The sequence below is a fragment of the Phoxinus phoxinus genome, assembly GCF_949152265.1.
Source record: "Phoxinus phoxinus genome assembly, chromosome: 1".
Lineage (NCBI taxonomy): Eukaryota > Metazoa > Chordata > Actinopteri > Cypriniformes > Leuciscidae > Phoxinus > Phoxinus phoxinus.
The window spans coordinates 15,972,693-15,989,705 of NC_136876.1; the positions used below are offsets into that span (position 1 = coordinate 15,972,693).

The 17,013-nt window shown below is 37.8% G+C and overlaps 1 protein-coding gene across 2 annotated transcripts in view; it reads left to right on the top strand.

The window, feature by feature from the left end:
• cfap70 (cilia and flagella associated protein 70) overlaps positions 1 to 17,013 on the top strand; it is a 17,416-nt gene extending 403 nt beyond the window's left edge. Inside the window, exons 2-26 of one of the 2 annotated variants that reach the window (XM_079585426.1) lie at positions 317 to 500; positions 631 to 729; positions 829 to 893; positions 981 to 1,160; positions 3,027 to 3,209; positions 3,293 to 3,387; positions 3,477 to 3,579; positions 3,690 to 3,824; positions 4,915 to 5,064; positions 7,197 to 7,271; positions 7,369 to 7,460; positions 7,557 to 7,617; positions 8,326 to 8,520; positions 9,407 to 9,538; positions 9,678 to 9,803; positions 11,621 to 11,754; positions 11,829 to 11,944; positions 12,560 to 12,721; positions 12,808 to 12,935; positions 14,205 to 14,357; positions 15,110 to 15,271; positions 15,488 to 15,577; positions 16,493 to 16,594; positions 16,682 to 16,746; positions 16,831 to 17,013. In XM_079585426.1, the coding sequence (XP_079441552.1) occupies positions 317 to 500; positions 631 to 729; positions 829 to 893; positions 981 to 1,160; positions 3,027 to 3,209; positions 3,293 to 3,387; positions 3,477 to 3,579; positions 3,690 to 3,824; positions 4,915 to 5,064; positions 7,197 to 7,271; positions 7,369 to 7,460; positions 7,557 to 7,617; positions 8,326 to 8,520; positions 9,407 to 9,538; positions 9,678 to 9,803; positions 11,621 to 11,754; positions 11,829 to 11,944; positions 12,560 to 12,721; positions 12,808 to 12,935; positions 14,205 to 14,357; positions 15,110 to 15,271; positions 15,488 to 15,577; positions 16,493 to 16,594; positions 16,682 to 16,714 (2,955 nt within the window). In that variant the 3' untranslated portion in view covers positions 16,715 to 16,746; positions 16,831 to 17,013. The remainder of the gene's footprint in view (positions 1 to 316; positions 501 to 630; positions 730 to 828; positions 894 to 980; positions 1,161 to 3,026; positions 3,210 to 3,292; positions 3,388 to 3,476; positions 3,580 to 3,689; positions 3,825 to 4,914; positions 5,065 to 7,196; positions 7,272 to 7,368; positions 7,461 to 7,556; positions 7,618 to 8,325; positions 8,521 to 9,406; positions 9,539 to 9,677; positions 9,804 to 11,620; positions 11,755 to 11,828; positions 11,945 to 12,559; positions 12,722 to 12,807; positions 12,936 to 14,204; positions 14,358 to 15,109; positions 15,272 to 15,487; positions 15,578 to 16,492; positions 16,595 to 16,681; positions 16,747 to 16,830) is intronic. The other variant, XM_079585425.1, reaches the window with a different exon arrangement.

Genomic DNA, 17,013 nt, shown 5'->3' on the forward strand with positions numbered 1-17,013 from the left:
TGACAACTAGCCCCGGTCTCTCCTACCACTGTTGCAACAATAAAACGGTGGAAATTAAATATAATGATAAAACAAACATGGCACTAGCCACCACTGACTTGGAAAAAACAAATCGAATAAATAAATAAATAAAAATACAGAGAGATTCTGAGAGCCTCTTGCACTGTTATGAGATCCTATATTGATCTATAATGATTTTACTGTAGGAAAAAATAGCAGTATTGTGGTATTTTGGCACTACTGTGATACATTCTTTGTGAGAGGTCTGTGTTATAAGGTTTGCTGTAATAAGCATGTTCATTTGTGATTATTTCAGAGAGGCAGTAGGACTGATTCGTGTCTCAGTTTTGTTCGGGTGGAGTTCAATGGATCTGTGCTGGGAGACTCACCAAAACTGGACATTGCTGTAGACAAAGATGCGGTTTACAACTTCACCTGTAGTTTTGAATGTTCAGAAGTAGCACATACACTGGATGATGTGGCACACAAACCTGTCATACGTGAGAATTGAACATTCACAACGATTTGTTTGTAGTTAGGGTTAGCCTAGGGTTAACCTATTTAGACTAAATTTCATGAGTTAAATCAGTCATGGTTAAAATGTAAGGAGAAATGTACGTGTGCCCTCAGTAACGGTGCTCGAGACCTTACCAAAAGAGAAAAAACAAAAAGAGGAGAAAACCACTGTACTAGGACAAGCCGCTGTGGACCTTCTGCCACTGCTACGAGGTTAAACCATTTCATTTTATTCGAACTTGACACATTTTATGCCACTTTTTATGGATTCTCATATTCTTGAGATTTGAGGCGGTGCTGTTTTTATTCTAGGTCAGTGTAGCTTCTCATCCACTGTGCTTCTTCATGATGTTGCTGTGCACGAGGACGGCGTAAAAGTAAGAAAGTCATTGTTACACCACTAATTTAGTATGTTTTTAAATACACGTTTTATATTTTGTGTGTGTTTGCAATTGCATGTACAGTCCACGCTAGATGTGACGGTGAGCGTCCCGGAGCCGCTGCTCTCTGATGGCCAGCGCTCTGACTCTAATGTGCTGATGGTCACCGTTGAGACGATGTATTCGGTTCCTGAGGTCTGGAATCCTGGCTCCAGTCCTCCATCCAGCTACGTAGCTGCCCTGCAGATTCCCGCCTCAGCCACGGTGAGAAACAAGTGTTTGTGTTTATTTGGCATTTCAAGTGATTCATCAGTACTTGATTCTCCAAATCATCCAAGAAGCGAGACACTTTAGGGGTCACACTTGTGAACCTGTCGTCAAAACATACAGGCCTGGTTTCACAGACAGGGTTTAGATTAAGCCAGGATTAGACCTTAGTTCAATTAGGACATTTATAGCTTTTATAAATGTGCCGTAGAAAAAAACATTACTGGTGTGCAGGGTTTGAAATTAACACAAGCCAACCCGTCAAATCAACTGTGGAAGGTAACGCTGTCAAATCACTTGCCAATTTGGCGTGTTACTTATGTTTACTCACTTTGCTGGGGAAGTTTGTGTAAGCCAAATCTGCACAGATTTGCACTAAATCTGCAAAAGTTGAGTATACTCAACTCGTGAGGCATCATGATATATTAAATACAGCGTATTGCGCAGAATCTGTGTATATTTGGCTTACTTGAACATGCCCGTCACTACGCAACAAATAACGGCCCGCTTGTTCAGTTGCATTGAAGCAAAAGCGAAGATTAAAAAGCATTTGGTTAACAGAAAAGACATTATTTTTCAACATCCTAGCAATTTTTTTAGGCTCTTTGTACTGTATTGATCTGTCGGCCTAAAACACATTTTTAGTGAAAAAGATGAGGATAAAAGAGGAAGGGAGGAGATGGCTGGATGACAGGATTTTGTTTGAATAAGAAATGAATGTGAAATCCAAATTTTATTCAATTCAATTGAACTTTATTTCCAGACTCAAGGTAGGCTACTGTATATATATATAAACTGGGACGTAGTTAATCTGGTTAATTTTTCTCTCTTTTTTGGCTAGTAGAAGTTCTGAATGGTCGGTAACTTAAAAATTTAGTAGCCAAATTGGCCGGTGAGTGGAAAAGTTAATTTAAAAAACCCTGCTGGTGTGCATCTTGAGACAAAACAATGGCACTGGCATATTTTTTGTCACAGGGGCACACAGGAAAATAGGTAGATCCAAAAGCAGTGTGATGGTAGTGATTTATTAAAGCGTAATCCAATTCGTCGTCATCCAGGCAAGGTTCAAAATCCATGTTAGCAATACAAAACAACAATAAACAAAACAAGAACAGACTAGAAACAGACCTCAGAAGTGCGGTGACATATGACGACTCCGTGACATGGACTGAAACAGACAGGGTATTTATACACAGAATTAAACAATGTAATGGGAAACAGCTGTGTGCAATGATGAGTGATGAGAACAGACAAAGGATCGTGGGAAATGCAGTTCCAGAATGAATGGTGACAGTAAGAGAGAGAGAGACCTCTAGTGGACACCCGGGGAACACAAACCAGACACTGTGACAATTTTTAGATATGTCAGTGCAAGTTGCATTCATTTAAAACAGCTCAAGCATTGTATAAATGAATGGGATCATTTAATTATGGATATGCATTTAACTATGCATTGTAGTCTGGGACTTAAGCCTTGTCTGTGAAACCGGGGAACAGAAGTACAAGCCAATATTCACCTCTAATTTATCCACCTTTTATTTTAAAATAGAAAATAATTCAAATGTTAGATTAAATATTTTATATTATTTTCAATTAATACAGTATTTAAGTTCTGTTTACGTTGCAAGTGTCACAAACGCCACCAAGTTTCGTACCATTCCGGTGAAGTAAAACATTAAAAAAATTCGAAATGTGAAATTTTCTCGGCCTAAAATGACAGAAGACCACCAGAGGGTTAATATATGTATAAATATAATATAAATATATGTAAATATATGTAAGATATTTTTATTCTCAAAGAAATAATTCTACATACACATAAACCTACATATAAAAAGTCTGACATTATCAATTGTTTTTCAGAAAGAGCAAGTGTTGTTGTTCTCCAATGGTATCTTAAAAATGGGTGGTGAGCAGGAGCCAGTGCCAAGACCCAAAAAATGGCCCTTGGGGCCTCTTCTCACACCAGGAGCCGAGGTCATTCAGGGCCTTTATATTGACTCAGAACCCACAGACACGGATCACGGAGACCTTACCAACATAGAGGTGATCTGAGCCATTAATGGACGGTGATGGATGTGAAAGGAATATGGAGCATGTCACCACATTGATTTGTGTGTGGGTTGTAGGACAAGGATTTCAGAGAGAACGCGGAGTGTAACGAGAATAGGGTGAGCTGGGATACGGCACGTCGTTGCTTTATTGATGCAGGAGGCGTGGCCTGGTGAGTAAACACCTTTTAATCAATGCACTCGAATTTATTTTCTCATTATTTGTCACGTTCTCCAATGATGGCGTCCACTTTTTTTTTAGTCTGTCCCGCAGGATTGCAGAATGCAGACTGTGGCCTGTTGAGATCATGAAAGCCAATCAGACGGTACCAACCAAAGGTGGGAGAACAGCCAGAGACAAGCTGGTGAGAAGCATCCTGAACTTTAACATCTCAAGATGGCCCTAAAACCCAAAACAGGACAGCAATAACTTATTGATAAAAACACAATACAATTTTGCCTGTGTGTGCTGTAGGGGGAGGAAGAGGCACAGATCTCATTTCATGGAGTGGTTTACATGGATCTGGTGCCGTTGTTGTACCCTGGAGTACGGCGAATACACGGGGTGTACAGAGTCTACCCGTTTTATGAGTCTGATCTACTGAATAAGGCGAGTGAATATAAGTCATATGCACATCAAATCAATCATGCATCAAATCAAGATCAGAAATGACAGTCTGACACACTGTAAAGCAAAAATATGATTTAAAGCAAAATTACTTTTTTGCTTTAAGTTTTTTGCTGTGTATATGATGACTATATGGGGCTAACAAGCTTAAGATAATGAGGTGACAAAGGGACTACAAAGATGGCAGAAACAGGAAGTGTAACAAAAGTCCAGGGACAAACACAGAAAACAAACTCACTTTTTCAAAAAACAAGGCTTTAAAGTCCTCCTTTAGTCAATCATTTTATCCCTTAAAACATATCTTTGATCACCAAAATTACATATTTAAGCGTTTTTTCCTTGAAAAATGTCTTCATGCTTTAAAATAGCTTCAATGTAACTCTACACCCTCATTTAGTATACGCAGTTCTATGAATATGCAAATGAGCCCCGCCTCCACTCACTCACTCCAGCTCAGAGATCCACTCGTTGACGATCACACATTGACCTGATTGGTTACAAGGTAGTTTGTGACGTCAGAAACACCAGCGATTTCAAACCGTGTTCTTGAGACTGTCTTTGGTTCACTGCAGTTTTAAGCAGAAAACACTCAGCAATGCTGTCTACTTATGTATGTACACATGGTTTGTCTTAAACCATATTAAAAACAGCACATAGACATATACGCAACATTAAAAGCTTGATTTTCACCTCAGGGGGACTTTAATATCTTAAGTAATTTAGCTTATTATGTAAATGCAGCTTGATTTAAAAATGTTTAGATATTTGTAATGAAAAACAAGACAAAAATACTGAGTAAGAAAATCATGTTTTGCGGTGATTAAAAGTTGCTTGGTGCTTAAAGTTGCATTAAACTAGTTTTAAATTAGTATAAGTTTTTCACCCAAACATTAATTGTACTTTTGGACAATAAGTGGTCTTAATATGGTAACAAAAAGCTTCTGATGTTGTGTCTAAATCAACTAAATGACCACTTTTCAATCAAGCAGGGAAACATCTAAAAAATACTAAGTGCATACTAATTTAAGATTGATTCTTAGACAGTGAGTCTTATTTTGATGTGCTGTTCCAGACTCAGAGGACCTACAGCGTTCTGAAGGAGCTCAGCAGAGCACCGCCGGCACCGGGCCGAACTCGAGACAATTCCTCCGTCGACTCCTTAAGGGCGTTTCAGAGTAAAACCTTGGACAACCAGAGAGGAAACAAAGAGGTTCCCAAAAAGGTATAGAAAAAAAAATCAGATCTTATTAATATATCAATACCAAGTTGTACCTTTAGGTGTTTAAAATTTCACAGCCTCAAAAGTCTGCTCGGATACCAAAGAAATCTCAATCAAAAGTCAGAGATTTCAATACGAGCTCAAATGTTTCTCATCAAATTCTGCAGAATTAAGCAACCTCAGCTGCTATCCACGTTCATTTATAGCTCAATACTCTTTCTGGTTGACAACTATTCGAGTTTATCCCGAGAAATTGTAGGAGAAACATCTGAGATACTTGACGGAACACAACATTAAGTCACTTGTGAGCTCTGAAAAGCGACTTCAGAGCGGCACAATGTTCCTCAAAGTCACAGCTGCTTTCAAATGTCACGCACACAAAGCATACGTTTCTCCCGAACGAGACGTCATAGAGTCGTTTGGAGCAGATGCCATCTCTTCCCCTTTCCGTACGGCACCGGGGCTCGTTCTTGATGCCCCCCCTAATTAAATCCGGATCTGTGGCCGAGGCACGCTTCCCAAACCTATTAGCTGTAATAGCAGCAGATTGCCGGCCTCGTCGCGGTGCGGTGAATCATCATCTCCTTCGCTCATCTGACGCCCCGCAGCAGACGGAGAGAGGCGAGGAACACACACCCGCTCCACCAACCGAGCATCTGACGCCGCAGCTGCCCGCTAGACAAATAGCAGCCGCTGAAACAACACACACACACACCTTTGATCATATTCACAGAAGACATGTCATTACTCAGAGGTCTCTTTCATGGCTCAATGACGTTTAATCCAGATCTCAGATGCGTTTCGTTTAACTACCAACTATTTAAATGTCAACGGAGAAACAAGTCAACGACATGACTTTAAATGAATATGTTATTTGATCTTGAGAGAATTTGATAGGCAAGTGCTTGAGTTTGTATTGAGATCTCTGACTTTTGTATTGACTTTGCTAGCTTGGCGAATCTGAGCATGGTTTGAGACGCTGAGATTACTGTCGTTTTTTTTCTAGTGAGAAATGAGATTGGAGAATTTCTGTTTCCATTTACTCTCCATTTTGGGGGCATTTTACACAACACAATTTTAAATCATGCGTTTTGGCCATTCATCTGCATGACTACATCATTTTAGGGGCCTAAAAAAGGCAAACTTTTGAAAACATGTTTCAAAGTGCAAGTTTTTGTGTATTAATCGTTTATATACTGTCTATGGTATTAATGTGTAATACGTGTTCAGTCTAGGCGCGTAGTGTTTCTTTACAAAGTGACATCGCCAACTACTGGCCTGGCCTGAGTAAAACAGCATTTTTAGTTGTTTTCGCGGATCCGTGTGAACAGGGATCGTTTTAAAAATGTATTGTCTGTACGCGATAAGCGCGAAGGACATTTTTTTTCGTTTTTACTACAGCGCTGTCGCGTAAACATACCCGTAGAAACAATTGAGATATTAAATATATCTCAATTGATCCGCCCTTCTATTTTTCCCCCTCATTGAATATCCACAGTCACTATGAATTACACTAATGTTCAAAGGTTTGGGGTTGATAAGAGGTTTTTTTTTAAATAATTTTGAAAGTCTCTTCTGCTCACCAAGGCTGCATTTATTTGATCAAAAAAATACAGTAAAAACAGTAATATTTTAAAATATAATTACAATTTCAAATAACTGTTTTCTATTTTAATATATTTTAAAATGTGATATATTCCTGTGATCAAAGCTGAATTTTCAGCATCATTACTCCAGTCTTCAGTGTCACATGATCCTTCAGAAATCATTCTAATATGATGATTTGATGCTCAAGAAATACTTCGTATTATTAATAATGTTGAAAGCAGGTGTGATGCTTAATATTTTTGCGATACACACAATACATTTCTTTGTTTAGGATTCTTTGACAAGTATAAAAAACAACATTTATCTTAAATAAAAATCTTTTGTCATATTATAAATGTCTTTACTGTCACTTACTGTCACATTTTTAAAAAAACAGTCTTTTGAACAGTAGTGTACATCACATTGCGCAAGTGATATATTTTTTAAATGCCGTTTCACGTTTATTTTAATACAAAACTTTTCAAATAAGTTTAGATAGTAAGTAATGGGACTACTTATGAAAGAGTAATGATTTCCTCTTTCTATAGCCAGATTCCCAGGGAAGATCTGCTCAGTCTGAAAGTGTGACTGGACTGGAGCCACCGGTGAACACGGAGGGACAGGTCAGTTCATCTGTCACGTATGCATCAAAATGAAGCAGTCAAATATGAAATATACAGTCATGGTAAGGTATGATCTTCACTTTTGTTATTGCCTCAGATGTATGCCGATTCAAGATCGTACATCATTATTGAAATTGCTATGGAAAAGCCGCTGGTTCCAAAGAGACCACCGGAGGAGCTGGCCAAACGGTAATAGGAAAGAGTTTCTTTCAAATTCAAAGCCTTGTTTTGTCTTCAAAATGTGTTTAGAGAATGCTTCAGATGAACTGATTCTGTCTGATACAGTGTGAAGGAGTTGGTTCCTCCCAGACCTCCTCTGCCTCGACGGCCAGCAGGAGCAGAAAGAGTAAAAAACAACATTTTTTTCTGTTTTCTCACTATTTGTGTCAGATATTTTCCTCTCACATTCAGATCTATGGGAAATCATTTGTCTATAACAGTTTACACTATCATGGCAAAAGAGACTGGCTGAAACTTGCTATAAAATGCCTGGGTCATATTTCAGAAAGAAATATTTTTCACTGTAACAATATTCTCATGACAATCGAGCACTTTGTCCACTGCATTCAAATGTATGAGTTGCATTATTAAACTATAAAGCACTTGTGCAGTCGTGCTGCTGTTCCGAATATGTAAGAATAAATTAGCGAATCGGTATTTGAACGAATCGGTTGAGTGATTCAGTGACTCGCTCATTCAGACAGTTATTTTTAGGTGTGTTTGACTTAAAGTGGCGGAGAGACCGTTCGGTGTATGACATCAAAGTACTGCGACGAATCGCTCTCGCGGTACTTTAATGTCATACATACCGATCAGTCAAACACACCTGTTTTCTTCCTGAATGAATCAGCGTGTTTGAGTGAATCATTAGATTCAGTGCCTCGCTACGTGTATCGTTCGAACGAATCAGTTGAATGAATGAATCAGTGGCTCGCTCATAAATATAATTTTTTTCTTAAGATTTTGGCTGTGAAATATGACCAGTTTTTCATAAGAGTCATCCAAATAGCTAATAAATCATATGATTAATGATAAACGTGCATGATATGGTCAGGCAGTACAGGAATACCAGTCTCAGATAGCGAGCGTGGCCGCCCAGGTGTTGGATCAGTACCAGCAGCTGTTCGGGGCCGCGTTTGTGCCTGGAGGGAGACCTCTGGACCCCGTCCTGCAGGAACAGCGCAAAACCCAGCTGCTCGGAGAACTCAACTGCTCCGGGAAATACTTCGCCTTCAAGGAACAGATGAAGGTGAATTTGAATCAGTTAAATGTGTCATTTTTAAATTACTCCATTTAATGTTATTCAAGGTTTCTTGCAACAAAAATGCTATAATTTAGTGTTTATTAACCATTTCCTCCCTCTTTACTTTAGATTTTAAGCTGGCTGTTTTCAGTGTTATTTTAATGTAATATATACTATTACACTATAGCATTTATTTTACAGTATATATATATATATATATATATATATATATATATATATATTGTAGCTTTTATTTTTATATTTTCAGTTTTGATTCATTTCATTTAATTTTATTAATTTTGTTATGTGCTTTCATCATTAATTAAAATGTAAACATTTTAAACTAATTTATATTTGGCTTTAATTTTATTTAGGTTATAGTAGGTATTTCGGTTTTTAGTCATTTTATTATTTACATATACTTGATTTCAGTCACTTGCTGCCACGGTGGCATTTCTAATTTTCATTTTCATTTTTCTAAATGTAAGTTTTTATTTTTATATTTAAATCACCTTTATTTTCAGTTAATCAAAACGATTTTAAATAGTTTTAGTTTTAGTACTCTTGTACTGTAAAAGCATTTAATTAATTTAATTTAATTTGAGTAATTCTTTATGTGCTTTTGTAATGCTCATTCATGTTTTAAACATTTATTTTTACCTCAAGGCAACATTTCAAATTTTCATATTATTTGTTTTAGTTAATTTTTTCATCTTATATTTATATTTAATTTTACTTCAACTAACAAAAGTAGTTTCTAATAGTTTTAGTTTGAATTAAACTAAATGTTTTGGACTCCTACAACTTTTGTTATGATTCATACTGTTGTTTATCAGGGCAGGCTGATTAGCATATATGTTAATGAGCTCCTGGTGTTTGTTGTGCGTGTCAGTACTCTGTGGTCCGGATCGTAAGAGAGAAGATGTTGAGGACAGAGGCTTTCTCAGACCCTGAACAGCTCCAAGCGTTCCTCAGTCAGCTCTACGTGTTCCTGGTGGACGAGATGCATGCTGCTCTCAATAAGGTGACGCCTCAAAACATACATGTGTGTTATCTGTTAAGGGAAGCATCACTCATGCTGAGAGTTACTGATCTGAACATTGAACATTGGTGCGTGAGGGTCTGTATTATCAGTTGTGTTTTCATGCACTCCATTGAATCAGAGCCTGTCAGTGGACTCTCAGGACACGCATCATGAGCCTCTGCTGAGCTGCGCTCAACTCAAACACTTCGCCAAAGAGGCTCAACTCAACACGGACTACCAGCTGGCAGCACAGTACTATCAGGAGGTAAAGCATTACAGCACTTTGATGCTTCAAAATAACATACTGTATACTATATCGTCTCGATCATCATAATACTATACACAGCATGTTTTTATTTTACAGTAAAGCAGTATAATTTTAAGTTCATTGAAATACTATTGTCAGGTTTATGTTTTGTTTTCATTGACTTTTAGGAGCCGTTTACACAACACCGTTTTCAACAGAAAAACGGAAAACTGCGTTTTGGCCGTTCATTTACACGACAACAGCGTTTTGGGGGCCTGAAAATGCAAACTTCTTAAAAGGACAAGTTCAGTATTTTACACTTAAAGCCCTGTTTTCAGATCGTTTCTGATGAAATAGAACCGTTAAGATTAAAATTTATTTTGGACACATGCTGCTGGCCCGAGAATTTTCGGGTTTCATTCGCTTTCCCCCCCACCTCCACAATGGCTGCATAGGTTCACTGGAATAGCCTTACTTAAACGCATTAAACTTTGGTTTACAAAGACGTGAAACTCACCGAGTGGTCAGGGGTGTTCACTGATATGCTCACACAAAAATCGCTGCAAAAGATGCTTTCCAACAGGTTTTATCGTAGTTTTTGTCCAACTCCATTGACTTGTACCTCAAAGCACATCCAATACAAGTCAATGGAGTTGGACAAAAACTACAATTAATCTACAAAAATCTACAAAAAACCTACAATTTAATGCGTTTTAGGAAGGATTGTTCTAGTGCACCTATGCAGCCATTTTGGAGGTGGGGGGGAAAGCAAAAGAAACCGAAAATTCTCAGGACAGCAGCATGTGTCCAAATTTTAATCTTAACCGTTCTATTTCATCAGATACGATCTGAAAACAGGGCTTTAAGTGTAAAATAGCGAACTTGTCCTTTAAGACAGGTTTTGAAGTGCAAGTTTTTGAAAACTATAGGCTACCGTTATCATCTCCATGTAAACTACAAAAACGTGAATTTGTGAAAACAGTGACATCATATGAATGTGCATTACGTATTCAGACTATAGGTGCGTTGTGTTTCTTTACAAAGTGACATCGGCAACTACTGGCCTGGCATGAATAATACAGCTTTTTTTAGCCGCTGGTAATAATAATGCTGTCATAATACTAAAAATCGTACATTTTCAAAAGATCAAATGGGCTTTGGAAGCATTTATGTACGAATGCATTGCAAATCTGAAATCTGAGCGCACAATACACGATAAAATGATAAACCATTATAACAGTATATACTGTATACTGAATGCTGCTTTTTATAGTAGTTTAGGATGCAGTGTAAACTACATAATGGTTTTATACTTAACCAGTAAACAACATGTCCGGTCATATTTCACCCACAAATAAAAACAAATTAATATGTTATCTGTATCTATATGTGTCTGTTCTCTATGTTCCGCTCTCATTTTATTTGTCATTTCATTGTAAAGCGACCTTGAGTTTGCAGAAAGGATCTATATAAAATAATACACGATGGTGTTCTTTTTTGGACTGTCTGTATTAGGCTGGTTTAAAAATAAAACATTGTCTTCTTACACAGTAATGAGAATGAGATTAACCATTGAGAACAATGAGTTGACAACAAACCCTGTCAAGTGAAACCCCTTGATGTGAATGTAATGCAAGGAAAAGATCAATTTGGCATTTCAAGCATGAACGCACTGTATTTTGTGAAAAATCTAGCGTATAATTATGGTATCTCATGCATATACAATGAACTCCTTCCAATGACAGTGTGCTATTTCAAACAGAGCTTCAGCAATCATTTGTGATATGACGGTATCATTGGATGTGACTCATGTCTCTCTGAATTTGTCTCTGTAGTGTTTGATTCGAGACCGCAGTGAGCCGTCCCATTGGTTTGATTATGGAGCGTTCCACATGCTGACCGCTGACCACCTGAAGGCCGAGGAGTGCTTTCAACAGGCCTTATCCATTGAGCAAACACACATACCCAGGTTAGCAGACAGAAATGACTCAGAATAAGTTTCTAAAAACCCTTTTCTGACTTCTTTTGTGGTGTCTGGTGCAGTTTGCTCATGTGCGGTGTTCTGTCTGACATGAATGGACGCTATGAGGATGCGGAGACCTTCTTTGAAAGGGCGACTAGTGTGGAGCCGAACAATGTGGTCGCCTGGACTTTATTTGGTGAGAACAGAATTAAACAGCACATACACTATTGCTCAGTTTGGGGTTAGAAAGGTGAAGAAATGTGTACTTTTATTGAGCAAGGATGCATTTCATTAATCAAAAGTGGCAGTAAAGACTTTTGTTACAAAAGATTTATAGTTCCAAAAAAGGCTGTTCTTTTGAACTTTCTGTTTAAAAACGAAAATATATATCAGTTTCCTCAAAAATATGAAGCAGCACAACTGTTTTCAACATTGATAATAATCAGAAATGTCTTTTGAGCATCAAATCATATTAGAATGATTTCTGAAGGATCATGTGACACTGAAGACTGGATTAATGATGCTGAAAATTCAGCTTTGATTACAGGAATTAATTCTGAACATATTATAATAGAAAACAGCTATTTAAAATAGTACAAATATTTCACAATATTACTGTTTTTACTGTATTTTTTGATCAAATAAATGCACATTAAAAAATCGTACATACCCCAGCTTTTGTACGGTAGTGTTTTCTTTTTAATATTCTGTCATATCATATTCCTTCATTTGAGTTAATTTTGCAACATTATGTAGTTAGTGTGCACAATAATTGTGAAGAAATGATGAAAATGTGTGTCATTGTTGTCAGGTGTGTTCTGCCAGGCTCAGGAGAAGTTCATCCAGGCAGAAATGACTTTCCGGGAGGCCAATAAGCATTTAATGTCAGTCATGAAAAATGACCAGACATCGAGAGCAAAAATAACCTCAGAGACTCAGCCTGGTCAGGAGAAGGAGCAGAAAGATGAAACGAGTGAGACGGGTGACCACCTCATTTCTGTCTGCTCCGTGACAAATGCCCTTTCATTTATAGCTCATATGGGATTGTTTGCTTTAAAGGTGGCGCTGGCGCTGTGCACGAAGAAGACATCCCACAGAACTGCCAGGAGAGAAAACAGGAAGTACAACACCAAACCACTATCTTCATGGAGACGGTGTGGTTTCTCCTGCAGAACTATGCATTACAGGTCAGCGGATGGTCACGTCAGTAGATCCTGTGTACAGTCTCGAATTACTCACTTTACATTAAAGGCACACTATGCAAGATTTGTTCCTTAATATAACAGCTTCGAAGTCGTTTAGATGGTAAACGAACTAGTAGTGGGGGGAATCATCCTGATAGCAAAGCGGGGGGGGCGCAAAACCAGCAATGCAGGTTTCAGAGGCGGCGCCCCGCCAAATCTCACGAGAATCACGACTTGCTTTACAACACAACGTCACATTCATCAACAACATATGAAGCAGCCTCTATGGAAGACACTAGCACACATTTCAGACGTGAATCATGGCAGAGTCGACGAAGAAAACGCGGTTGGAAGAGTCAAGGAAAACAAACGAGAGTGGTATTTACAACAGTAACATTAAATATTAAACATTAAAGTGCGACTCTAGGGGTCGCTGTTTGACAAAAACGGAAACTTCGTCGTTTGCCTTTAAAGGAGCCTTTTTTACAAAGTCTATTTATAATGTTCGTCAAAGTTTCTTTCACCAGAAACAGTTAGAATTTGTTTTACACTTAAAAGGCTGTTTTGCTGCTGTCTTTAAGTTTTTTTAATGTCTTTTTTTTTTTAAGTTTCATGCTCACCAAGGCTGCATGTAAATTTGATCAAAATTTTGAAATATTATTACCATTTAAAATAACTTTTTTCTAATGTTATTTAAATGTAATTTAAATGTGTCTAAATGTAATTTTATTTCTGTGATCAAAGAGGAATTTTCAGCATCATAACTCCAGTCTTCAGTGTCACATGATCCTTCAGAAATCATTCTAATATGATGATTTGATGCTCCAATGCTGAAAACAGTTTTTGATGAATGGAAAGTTTAAAAGAACAGCATTTTTTAAAAGAGAAGCATTTCATATTAACATTTGTAACATTATAATTGTCTTTACTGTCTCTTTTGATCAATTTAATGCATCCTTGCTGAATAAAAGTATTAATTTCTTTCAAAAAAAATCTTACTGACCCCAAACTTTTTAATTATGGTATATATATTATTTATAAATACTCTATACGTTATGATCAAATAACCTCACGTTGTCTCATCAGGACAGAGTTGCAGAATGTGGGCGGTCGTATGCTAATGATGAGTGTGTTTTTTTTTCAGTTTAGACTCAAATTGTGGACTGAAGATGAGCTTTGAGTTTTGAATTTCTACATTGTGCAGCAAACAACAAGAACGAAGCACGTTTGAATGTGTATGTTAATAGTTAATGCTGAATTGTGTCCATCTAGATGTCCCAGCGGACTCTGGCTCTAGAGCTGCTGTCTCCAGACAGAGGAACCCTCAGCTCGTATCATCTCGCTCTGGCCCGGCTTCATCTGCTGAGAGGAGAACACGACAGCGCTGAGGCCAGCCTGAGGGAGGCGCTGATCGACAACTTCCAGGTCTGACAGTGATGGGAGAAATGTAGCCTCTAGAAACTTTTGAATCAATTGAACCAATTGTTCAAAAACGATTCACTGTTTGGAAACACCACGCGCTGGTGACCCCTGCTGGTCAAAATGGTGTAAATGCAACAGAAACACAGCCCAAACATGCATGAAAACTGTAATCTATTCAATGCAATTAACAAATCATCTAATACGCTAAATATGAAGTGTCTGTATAATATGTTATTCTATTATGTTTTCATAGAGAGCTTGTTTTTTGGTTATTCAGTCCAATAAGAGAATATTAACTCTTCTTTTTATTATACAAATGTGTCATTAAAAATGTTTTTGTTTGCGAAACTGTCGAGACGAAGCCTCGTTTTCTGAAATCATGTGACTTTGGCAGTTTAGGTGCGTTCATGTCATAATTAGCATAATTACAAGATTTCAACTTGTGAAAACTTGTAAAAAGCGTTCACATCCTCGTAGAGCTCGTAATTACAACTTGTAAGCTGAGAAAACCTCCTTCTTGTACCACCTGACGGCTGAAGATTCATTCAGGCGTTGATAGTGTGGCCATAAAAATGCATAACAGCTCAGAGTATAACGTCACATGTTGCGCATTACAGTAATTCTGACATAGCATTTCAACACCGCATTTGAATCACTGCTTCAAAACAAATGGTTCGTGTTTCGAAAGCCCCCATCACTAGGTTTTTAGATGCACCTGGGATTTATCACTTTCTCTTGGTATTTGATCCCGGCAGAACCCAGACACATGGGCCCTGTGGGGTCACTTGCATCACGCGAGGGCCGATTACGCTCAGGCTCAGGGCTGCTACGAGCGGACGCTGGATTCTGTGCTGGACGCTTCAGACACACACTCCGTATACCTCCGTCTGGGCTCCATCTACCTGCAGGAAGGAGAAGTGAGTTCCGATTAATCCTTTAATCTCCTTTATGAGTTGTTTTCACACACACTTCCGGCTCAATAAGAATAATATACAGTATGTACCACCAAGTTTGTTGACTGTAGGTAAAACTATAACCACCAGGTGAAAGGTGACGCTACTGAGACGCTCCTACACGCCCATTTTTTATTAAATGGGTGTGTTATTATCGTGTGTGTTTCATTCCCTCTTTAGTATGAAAAAGCCAAAGCTGTGTTCCTGCGCGTCTGCAAACGCTCTCCGTCATGCCTTACTTGGCTCAGGATGGGAATCGCCTGCTATAGAGTGAGTATAGACCCATGAGGCATTTAGAAAATCCCAGTGTAAGCAGAAGAGCTTCGCTGGAGGAAGGTTTGTGATTGGTTGAGGATTTTGACACTGTAAGCAGAATGTTCAATCAACTTGGAGTCAAAATTGGTCACTTTTCTTAGTAGATATTCCTAAGAAGCCTCTAGTATAAAGAAACATGGTGGTGGAAAAAAATATGAGACAATTAGACGAGATATATATATATATAAAATCGTCTATTTTTTTCCACCACCATGGATTATATTTATATATATAAATCTCGTCTAATTGTTCAATAAACAGTTATGCATATAAAATATCAGTTGTGAACTTTTGACTCTATATTTTTTAATTTTTTTACCTATTTAACCAGGTAAGTCAGTTGAGATCAAGTTCTCATTTACAACTGCGACCTGGCCAAGACAGAGCAGTGCGACAAAAACAACCGTATATCCATATATCCATAAACTATATATCTCCCGATAATATGTCTTAAGATGGTATTTAAACGCTTAGTTTTATGATCAAATATCTGCAGTTTTTAATCATATAATGCAATTCAATGCAAGGAGGATTGACAGATGAACAAATAAGCATTCCTCAAAAGCCTAATGAATCATATTTTATACTCGCAATTAAACATGATTTTTCTACAAATGATATATGGATCATCATGTAAAGCGTTGCTTCAGTCCAGTAAATGTTCATCTTGAAATATTACTAACAATATAACAGTTATTCTTAGGTTGACTTTATAAAACTCAGTCTCAGCAAAAAGACACGTAAACCTCAACCTGAAGGTGAATGTTTTTACAATTACACTAATAAAAGGCTTTTACTTTCTATAAAAGTATAAAGTATCAATCAGATGATAGAAGGCATGTAGTAGTTTGTGTTTTGCTGTATCTTCAGCTGGAGGAGCTGAGTGAGGCTGAGGAGGCGCTGACTGAAGCCAACGCACTGAATAACAGGAATCCAGAGGTGTGGGCTTACCTGTGTCTCGTCTGTTTACAGGTGAGGGACTACTGCTTTCTTTCCCTCGTGTGAAATTGTAAGAAGCAACAGAAGATGCATGTAATCTTGCATTTTTTTTTACTTTAGTTGCTTTGTCTTTCCAGACTGGCCGAAAACTAGAGGCAGAGCAGTCGTATAAATACGCCATGAAGGTTTGTATTGTCTAATGTTGATGTGTTTGTGAATATTAAAGTCTTTGGTATCGAAATATGTTTGATTTGTGTTTGGTTTCACAGATGAATTTACCAAAAGAGTCACTTCTACAGGAGATCCACGACCTGCAGTCACGCGTTGGGTTCGGAAACCCTTCCTTCTGATGTGCCTTAACCACAGAAATGAAATTTTAAACCTTAAAAAGGTTAATTACTTAATCCTAATATAAAAACGTGTAAATGATAATAAAACATGACTTTTAACAT